This window comes from Cheilinus undulatus, linkage group 6 (genome assembly GCF_018320785.1).
Source record: "Cheilinus undulatus linkage group 6, ASM1832078v1, whole genome shotgun sequence".
Taxonomy (NCBI): domain Eukaryota; kingdom Metazoa; phylum Chordata; class Actinopteri; order Labriformes; family Labridae; genus Cheilinus; species Cheilinus undulatus.
In genome coordinates, this window is record NC_054870.1 from 5,074,943 (window position 1) to 5,085,441 (window position 10,499).

The window sequence follows — 10,499 nt, forward strand, 5'->3', positions numbered from 1 at the left end:
TGGCTCTTCAGTGACCAGTTGCTACTCTTTTAAGGCTTACTTAAAAAAAAATCCTCCCGAAATCCTTTATTACGGTGAGAACTGTCAACTGTAAAGACTCAGTGCAATAAGTCATATCAATAAATCTAAGTCCACACAAAGGAGACAGACTTTAACTGCCAAATTCAAATGAAAACTTGTATATTATTACTGTCAGATGCAAGCTGGATGGAGGAACGTGTGTGAAAGAGCGCAGAGGAATTCTGCTGATGGCGCGTCTCTTCAGTGAGTTAATTCAATGAGGTGTGCTGTCTTGTGTTCAAAGTGAAGCTTCTAATGCCCTCGTTTTAACAAATTTCTTCAGTCGATTCCTGCCAGTGCTCTCCCACACTCATATTTGATGATGATTTTTGCGATGTGCATCATCATCAACAAGTGTAACACATGGATCAAATCAAAACTTGGCCAAATGTGGGTGTTTTATTTGACCTTAGATGAACTAGTGATAAATACTGTCAAAAGGGCTGAAACAAAAAAATTAAAGCGACAAACTGGCAGGACAGAACGATTTGTGAGCTGCAGGTGTGAGGCTGGCTGGCAGATGATGGAGTAATTTGTAAAAACACTTTGTATGTTACATTACAAACACTGTTGGATGTGTTTTTGACATATTTGATATTTGATAGTGTTCTGATGTTAAGAAATAAATATCTTAAATTCAGGGGTTTTAAGATTTTTTTCATAAACAAAAAAAAAAGTACTGTAAATTGGTACTGTTATGTACCGACATTGATTCGCAGGTGCATATCAGCACAGCATTGATTCAAACGTGAAAGGTACCCATCCCTCTAAAGAACATTTGTACTAACACAGAGACTGGTTCTGATTTGACCAGCTATCCTAAGTTTTGTCTTCTTAAAGGAAAATAGTGACTACAAAACACACAAAAAGTAAAGCCACACAAAAACTGCATAACAAAATAAAATCATGTTATTTTTATTTTGAAAGAAAATCCAAGTATTTTTCCCTTATTCACAGACTGATATTCAGTCATTAATTCTTATGTAAAACACACACCATATTTACAATGACAACAGAATAGAAATGATAATTTAGTTAAGATACATTAAAATTCTGCTGGGTATATTTTCAGCCCATTTGAAAGTCATGATGACAGATAATGCAGTTGTAAGAATTTACTCTACTTCTGATTATATTGATTACTTAAGTTAACCCCTTAAAACCTGTCGTATCACATTTGATACATACTTTTATGATACCTCTATCTAATCAATATGATCAATAAAATACCAAAAAAATTCTGAATACAATCTGAAAAATGATAAAAATGCACTCAAGTGAATTATCAGTTACCAAAAACACCTAATGTATCAAATGAGATACACAAAATATATATGTTAAATGTTATGGAAGTTTGAATTTTTGGTATTTCAGTAGAAGGTGAAATAAACATTTCAGTTCCAAAAAATGAGAATTTTCTGGCTATAATTTGTGTTTTCAGGCTTTAAGGGGTTAATTTTGTTTTGAGAGGTGACATCTTACTGAGGAGCTGTACAGTGAAATAAAACTGAATACATATCAAAGAAAAATGGGAGAAGGAAGGAAATTTTGAGCTTGAGTTAGAAACATGGAAAAAGACTAAATAAGCAGCAAAGGAAAAGCACATCTGCTCTGTCATGGGGAGAGTTTGGATGGAAAAATATGTCCCGATTCTTTTAAACACCTGCACAGAACAACTTCTTAAATAAAAATACCTCATGTTGGAAGTCCAGTGGAGAACAAAAGGCAAATCATTGTCATGTATTTTGGCATTGGCCTTTTGCTTCTGAACCTCTGGAATAAATCAGAAGTATTATGGAAAAAGCATTCAAAGTGCAGATTCCTTATAATTTTGTCACTCTGTACCTGGGCCTGAGTCCTGAGACTATTGAGGGTTTTTCAAGTAAATATCTGTTTAATGTTTTAATGTTAGCTAGTAAAAAAGCTCTCACAAGAAAATGGATGTCAACAGCCGCACCCACAGTTGAGAATTGATTTGATGTGATCCATGATATTTTCGTGATGGAGACTCACTTTCAGGCTTAGACTGGATCAAGAGAAGTTTGTGTTGTTGGACACCTTGGACTAAATATACCTACACACTGAGTCCTACTTTAACTGATCAGAAACGATGGAATTTATGCCACTCTCCCTTCTATTTTTTAAGCTACTCAGGTGTACATAGTTGTCTGATGTCCAAACATTTATTTAAAAAAACATTTAATTAATTTTTTTATGCATTTATTTTTCTACATCTTTATTTGGTGTGCTATTTGTGAAAATGTGCCATGGGCTGAGGACTTGGATCTGATTATTTATTTATCTATTATTATTATTATTATTATTGTGTTGTATACATCCTTTTTGGCTCAGTTTGTTTTGTTTTCTTAAAAAAAAAAGGAACAGGAATTCTTGTGGCAAAGTTGTGATCTGGAATGTTATGGCTCTGTTCTTAATAAAAATTAGAAGAAAAAAATAAAAATAAAAACTGAATATAAAATTCGACAAAGGAAAAAAAGGAAAAAGGACAAATGAACCCTCTGAGCCCTCAGCTATATTTGAACCATTTTGTCTCTCCTGATCTTATTGTCTTAATGAGCTTAACATCCTTTTTTCAGGGCAACCTGGGCTTTAAAGACCCTGTAAAGCAAAAATGAATCTGAATTTAGGTTTGTTGTATGACAGGTCACTGTGTTATGAAACCCTAAATCAAATTTAAGTCAAATAAAACATCTCTAAGTTTATAAAATTAAGCTTTAAAATCATGAATCAGCCCACATATTTGCCCCACCCAAATTAAACTCAGCCAGGAAAAGAGGTGAAAAACTTTCTAATAGTCTAAATCCAGAATTCAGTTACATGTAGATTTCCAAGTTTTCACATGTTTACAGCAACCATATTCCAACATATCTAGTTTGTTAAAACAAGAACTTTGGATTTCACTTCACAGGGACTTAAAGTAAAGTCTACTTGTCTACTCAGTGTGGTTTACAGGAGAGATGATCAGGGGAGCAGTGTTTTTACCATCACTGTTGTTGCAGGGGCTAAAGAAAGGGTAGAGTTTCTCAGTGAAGGAGCAGCCAGTAAAGGAGTAGATCAGAGCTGCAGCATCAGCGTCGTAAAAGGAGACCAGACCCTCCTCATAATCCACAAACACCCCCACCTTCTCAAGACCAGACTTCAGAGAGAGACGGACTGATGGGCCAGCAAGAGCTTTATACTCATTCTCATTCCTCAACCACATCGTCCAGTAACCATTCTTAGGACTTAGTGTAATGTCTCCCTTCCTGTTGATCGACTCTCTGGCCACTCCTATATCCCAGTCAGTCTTCCCTTTAACCTGAACCTCGTAGTAAAATCTACCCGAAGAGAAACTCTGCTTTGCTAAAATACAGGGACATTCATCAAATCTTGCTGCTGTATCAGGGGCATTGTTCTTATCACCACAGTAAACTTGTTTTCCATCATCAGACAGGATGAGACTGGGATGTGCTGTATCAGGATCTAGTGTCACATCCACCTCATACTGCTGGACTCTCTTCAGCTCCACCTCACAGATCTGCTGCTTCATCTGTTCACTGATGGTCTCCTCCAGCTGCTTCACAGCTCTCACCACAGTCCCCTCATATGAAGGTGGATGGACTCCGACTTCAGACCAGTTCTTGGTGGGTGGAGCAGCGCTCAGAGACGTGAAGTTCTGGAGGAGTTGGAGGTGGTCTTCAGAGCGTGAGAGCTGCTCCACCTCAGCACCTCTCTTCTCCAGCGCAGAGATTTCCTGTTCCAGCCCCTTGATGAAGCCTTCAGCCTGTTTCTGCGTCTCTCTCTGCTTCTGTTTGATGGTGTTGATGAGCTCAGCCTGGCTTCTCTCTACAGATTCTTTCAGAGCGGTGAAGACTCGAACACCTTCTGCTATCTCTCTGTCTGCGTTCTTATCACTGAGCTCCACGGAGCGTTTGAGCTCTTCCATCTTCAGTCGTCTCTGCTGGATCATCTGCTGAATTTCAGTCTCCGTCTTCCCCAGCTCAGCCTTCTTTTCTTCATATTCCACTTTCAGAGAAACAACATCATGACTCTTGTGTTCTAAAACGGTGCACAGCATGCAGACACACATCTGGTCGTTCTTACAGAACAGCTCCAGCAGTTTGTCGTGAATCTCGCACATCCTTCCATCCAGGTTCTCCACAGGGTCGATCAGCTGATGTTTCTTCAGACGTGACAGGGTCAGATGAGGCTCCAGGTGAGTCTCACAGTAAGAAAGCAGACACACCATGCAGGACTTGGAGGCCTTCAGTTTGGTTCCAGTGCAGACGTCACAGGGAACTTCTCCTGGTTTGGAAGCAGGTTGCTCAGAGCTGCTGCTGGATTTCTGCTGAGCTGACTGTCTGAACTGCGCAGCCATCTCAGAGATGAAGGTGTTGATCTTCAAGTGTGGTCTGGTGGAGAAAATCTCTTTACAGTTGGGACACTGACAGGAGACATTACTATCCCAGTGTTTAGTGATGCAGTTTTGACAGAAGTTGTGTCCACATGGTGTGGTGACTGGATCAGTGAAGACATCCAGACAGATGGAGCACAGGAACTGGTCTTCAGTCAGCAGACAGCTGGCAGTGGACATCTCTACATCCTGAGGACAAAAAAGGAAAATTAAACAAGTTAAATCTCTTCGAGTAGTATAGACTTTTCTAGCATGTTACAGGGTAAATGTCTCTGTCTCTTGTTCTAAATGACCATAATTCTTGAAGACTGGAGCCAAGAAACTCTGCTACAGACTCTGTTTATAGGCACCTGCTCTACCATCCATCAGTCCATCTATTTTCTATACCGCTTATCTATTACCATTAAGGGTCACGGAGGGGCTGAAGCCTATCTCGGCTGTCATTGGGCGAGCGGCGGGGTACACTATGTACTGGTCGCCAGCCAATCACAGGGCTGGCATATACAGACAGACAACCATACGTGCTTATACTCACACCTACAGCCAAATTAGAGTCACCAACTAACCTAATGAGCATGTCGGAGTACCCGGAGAGAACCAGTGTTAAAGGGATATTTGCCGATTTCCATAATCCCTATAGTCTTAGGAGTAGGTTTGTTACCTTTAGTTGTTGGTGCATGCTGTTTTTAGATCGGCGGTGCTGAGAGAGGAGCTGCTCTGCCAACGCTATGGAGTCTTATGGTATTTCTGGCTCTCCCTCATCAAACTCATCAAATACACAATCCAACAACTCCAAAACGCTCTCATAGACGAGTTGTGACCTGCACATTCATCACTCTAGCGTAGCGTTAGCTGAGCAGCTTGCATCTCAGCTCTAAAAAACATCTTGCACAGACAACTACAGGTAATGAACCTACTCCTAAGACAATAGGGATTATGGAAATGGGCGAATTTGCTAAAATGTTGAAGTATCCCGTTAATTTTGTCAACTAAAATTATGAATAAAAATGTTCGTTGACAGTCTTTTGTTCGATGACTAAAACTAGACTAAGACTAACAAAAATAGATCTGTGATGACTAAAACTGACAAAAAGTAAGTTTAGTTTTCATCAAGATGACTAAAACTAGACTAAAATGAAATTTAATTTTTGTCAGACATTTAACATCTGTGATATTTCTTCACTGTGGGTAAATCTGTCAAAAAACAATATATCTGCTATTCTACCTCTCAGCTGTAGAAAGCAGGGACCCCAGGTTTCACAGGGTGCAGAGAACACACTACCATGATTTGGAACCAGATTTAGGCAAGAAAATAAATGTTCGGACTAAAAGTAAAGACTAAAATGTGAGGACTTTTTATGGACTAAAACTAGACTAAAACTTAAAAGGATAGAAATGACTAAAATGTGACTAAAACTTCAAGATCTTTCATCTAAAGACTAAGACTGAGATTAAAATTAAAAATAGCTGTCCAAATTAACACTGGAGAGAACCCACGCACGCACGGGGAGAACATGCACTCTCCGCACAGAAAGGCCCTGACCAGAAAGTGAACCGGGAACCTTCTTGCTGTGAGGCAACAGCACTAACCTCTGCACCACCGTGCAGCCCCCTGCTCTACCAGCTGAGCTAAACTAGTAACCAACATTGAATCACACTTAAAGCTGCTGGTAGAGAAGAAATGTAGATTTGCTACAACAATCATTCAATTCAACACAAAACACTCCTGACTGCCTCAGCTGTAAGTTTCTACAGATGTTTTCACACCTTAATCTGGACCAAGGTTTGTGTTTTGTTACACTGTAGTGCTGGGATAATGCATTACAAAGTAATCTGTTAGAGTACTCAGATTACTTTTTTGTTGTGACGAGTAACGTAATGAGTTAGTTTTGAAATTCAAGTATCCATTATTAGTTACATTTTCATAAAATCAATCTGTCACTAAAAGACAAACACAAAGTTAAGAAAACTCAATTTAACTGTGTTTGCACTTTAAGTTATTTTTTAAAGTTTATCAAACATTTCTTTTTTTCAGTGTACTCTCCTGCTAATTTTTACTTCTTGCTGTTATTAGCTGCTTGTGTAACTGTTATTTAAAAGAACCTTACTCCTGAGGTTTATAGGATAAAGTCTGAATTTTATTAACGGAGTCATTTCATGGTGTGGTGAGAGGATTTAACCATCTCTTCAATCTTCAGATCACAGAATCTCAAACTGTTTTTGTTTTCCTTATACAGTGGACACAGAGTCTAATTATCTTTATAAGCCTTTGTTATGATATTCTACAGAGCTCACTCAGCCACTGCTTCACTCTCCTCATGCTCATGATGTACCTGCCACAAACCTCCTCCTCCTCCTCCTCCTCCTCATGTAGCTGCATCAGGGCCGTTTCTTGCTATATGCGGACTATGCAAATGCATAGGGCCTCCCAAGGTACTAGGGGGCCCCACAGCTGAATGTTCAGCTTCATCCAAGGAGAATTAAAATGTCTTTTTCCCTTATGTGCTTAAAAATAAATGTAGGATAAAAGAATAAAATAAGCTGCAATGATAAGCTGTGTTGTGTTGTGCTATGTTATCGTCCATATCGTCCAATTGCTTTCTCAGATATTTGCCACTAAACATTACTTTAGGATTAATTATGATTAATTTATTGAGTGTGTATTTTATATGCTATACATGACTGTTAGATTTGTCCTCAGAAAGAATTATAAGTTAAGACCATAAATAATGCAATGACAGGTTATCGTGACTGTAGCCTGCTTTGCTCGTGAAGTGTAATAGACTGTTCATGGATCATTTAATGGATTAGGAATCTCTCCATTGTAGTTTGTCAATAGGGGCCCCAAAACAGCATCGTGCATGAGGCCCCCACAAAGCTGGAATTGGCCCTGAGCTGCATGCAGCATCAGACTGTCTGTTGCACAGACTGCAGAGTCTTTACAACTGCTGTGCATTTGACCGACACTTTTTTGTTCTAATCTGATGTTTATTTTCATATCCAACTGATTGTTTCGGCGCTTAGGTTTCATTTTGCCCGGACACTTTAATTTCACTTTTTAAGCTGGAGCAGAGAGGGGAGGGAGGGTGTGAGCGGACCTTTAGGACACATGACTGGGCCAGTAAACGGTCATTATAAAGAAAACAACCAGTGGGCCACTGCCCCTGCTCTACGGGCCGGTGCTTAGCAAAAGATAAAAAATAAATAAATGATACCGGCCCATGGAACATTACGAGACGGAGATGTTTTAAAGCTAAATGCAAAGCCAGAACTACACTCCAGGCGTGGCTGCTGCACTGTGTCACTCCGCCCAGTGGTTTACTCAAGAAATAGTTCCGAGTATTTACTTCATGCGTCGTAATGTTACATAATTATACGTTATTATTTCGTAGCGTAGTGAATGTGCAGGTCACAACTTGTCCATGAGAGCGTTTTGGAGTTGTTGGATTGTGTATTTGATGAGTTTGATGAGGGAAAGCCGGAATACCGTCTGCTTACATTGAGTTGACACAGCAGGTCCGAATTCGGCAGCGGCGATCTAAAAACAGCTTGCACCGACAACTGAAGGTAATGAGCCTATTACTAAGACTATAGGAATTATGGCAATGGAGGAATTTGCCAAAATGTTGAAGTATTCCTCTAAGGCAGACAGAGGAACAAAAATGTCCTCCTCTCCAACACCACCTGATGTTTGATATCTCCTCATATCTGTCTGTATCCCTGCTTGTGTTTTTACCTCTTTTTTTTTAGCCTGGTAGAGAGGGAGACAGGCAGCAGGCAGCCCGACATGTCCGTATGAGTGCAAATGCGCTACTTAAATATCCGCAGCAATGTCACGCTGCGAAATGATGTTGCAGACGTGGAAGCTTGCTTTGACTCGCTACAGGTTCTAAATTTAAATATTTTCTGTAAATAATTTGCATGAAAAACTTGCATATAGAGTGTAAGGACCTTAAGTTTATAAACTGGAGTTAATATTTTGTAGGCTCTTAAATTTATTCACCCTAAAACCCCCTGAGTCTCCCCCATGGCAGAATGGTTTGATCCACACTGGCACATGCCTGTCAATCACTGTATTCACAACCTCTCCATTCATAAAAAGATTCATGATTTATTTTTTGAGAAGAAATGCTGATCTATAACTAAGTTCCTGATTTCAGTTTGAGAAGAGAGAAGAAAGAAGTCTTTTTTATAACTTTTTTATTATTTACAGGTTTTTAGTTCTTTCTAGCTCTATGTTTTTATTTCCAAATTGTTCCAGAGAGACCGCTGCAGCTGAGCAGAGTTTTGCACACTTCTGGGTTTAAAGCCTTTCCAGTCACTGTTTTCAACAGCTACATTGATTTGAATCCCCACATTTAGAGATGAGAAGATGTGCCATGATTTAGTCAAGCATTTTTAACATTTAAAATGTATGAAAAAAATCTAATATTTGTAATTTGAAAGTGTCTATCAGTTACAAAGTTTGATGCATCAGACGGCTGTCACAGCACTCTTTAATGTCTTTCTTTCTGGCCAAAAAGCTTTGCGCTGTTTAGGGGGTACTTGGCTAAAAAAATACTTCACAGGGGTACACAACTGAAAAAAGTTTGAGAACCACTGATTTAATGTAGACATGAGTGGGCTCAAGTTAAACATTTTATTTTATTTTATATTTACATAATTTTGTAATTGATTTATTCTTTGAAGCATTAACATAAATTTTTGCAATTGCAATTGATTTTAGTGAGGTTAGTACACAGTCATAGCCATAAATGCAATGGTACTTATAAATGGCATAATAATTTCTTTCGGTGTTTTGGTTTCCGGTTTTCGGCCCTAGTTTCCTCATTTTCGGTTTTCGGTTTCGGCCAAGAATTTTCATTTTGGTGCATCCCTAGTTCATACAGGTTAAAAATAAATATCATGTGTGAATTATTCGTGTGAAAAATTGCTTTTTAAGGGTCACTTTACTAACACAAAAGCCATTAAAATGTTCCTTAAAGAGGGAAAGTCCAACCCTGACAATATGCACTGATAACTATAGTAAAGATGGATTTGATTTAAAAGAATGAAAAAACCCACACATTTATAAAATTCCTTTTTCAACCTTAACAACCCTTCTAATAACTTTATGGAAAGTAGTAAAAACGTTTTTTTTTTTTCCTCCATAACTTGGATTTCGAGATGTGCTGCCTTTTTTTGAAACTTTTGAATAAACTTTGGGGAAAATCACAGTGTTTTTGAAGGCTAATCGCTATTTAAAGGTGTAAATATGCACATATGAATGCAACACTATGTACTTCCATCTAATTTTACAATGATCACTTTCAGATGTATTGACCATGAGTAATACACAGCAGTGTGAATGGTGTAACAGCCAGCCCTGGTCTCCCCTACTGTCCACTTATTTCTCCAGACTATCTATGCTAGGCTAGTTAGAGTACTAAAGCCCATCTGTGTGCTGTTTCCTTCATGGTGACTAAATATAGCCACTGGTTTCATGTTAAAAACTTGTGTGTTAGTTTCAGGAAGTAGAAGCTAAAGATTAGCCTAGCTGTGCATTCAGTCTGATTCTTACTAGCCTGGGTTCAGTCTCTCTTCTCCAGCTCTGTTTAGGGGTCAGATTTAAACCTTTAGTCTGAATAGTTTGTTTTCTGTTTGTTGGTCGGTGAACTCACCAGTGCCCTGAGTTTGTCTTCAGAGAGAAACAGAGTCTCCTGTCCCGCAGCTCAGCTGTGACTCTGACTTACTTTCACTTTCATTTCAGCAGAAAAGAAATCTCAGAGCTGCTCCTCCTCTCACTGTTGATCAATGAGGAAATACACTGACCTCACCCTGAACTAGAGGAGTTTACTTTTGTTGAATTTAGTCTGAAACGACTAAAAGAACATACAATTACAAATAAGATAGTAAAAACAACATTGATTTTACTGTAGACTCCTCTTATAGTCTGTTATCAAGCCCACAAACACTCTCACAGTTAAACTCATTAGGTTACCTGTAGTTTATTTATTTATTGCTTAGGCCTCTTACTTTTGGGGGA

At 38.8% G+C, this 10,499-nt stretch overlaps 1 protein-coding gene across 1 annotated transcript; it reads right to left on the reverse strand.

The window, feature by feature from the left end:
* Positions 1–983: 983 nt before the first annotated feature.
* On the reverse strand, positions 984–10,212 carry LOC121510616 (E3 ubiquitin-protein ligase TRIM21-like). Its single transcript, XM_041788746.1, has 2 exons — positions 10,135–10,212; positions 984–4,663 (listed from the first exon to the last, which is right to left on the reverse strand). The coding sequence occupies exon 2, from the start codon at positions 4,652–4,654 to the stop codon at positions 3,014–3,016; it is 1,641 nt and encodes a 546-aa protein (XP_041644680.1). The 5' UTR covers positions 4,655–4,663; positions 10,135–10,212; the 3' UTR covers positions 984–3,013.
* Positions 10,213–10,499: the final 287 nt, after the last annotated feature.

Bases quoted from the DNA above. Each gene is read 5' to 3' on its own strand.
- LOC121510616 (XM_041788746.1), bottom strand. From the start codon at position 4,654: ATGTCCACTGCCAGCTGTCTGCTGACTGAAGACCAGTTCCTGTGCTCC.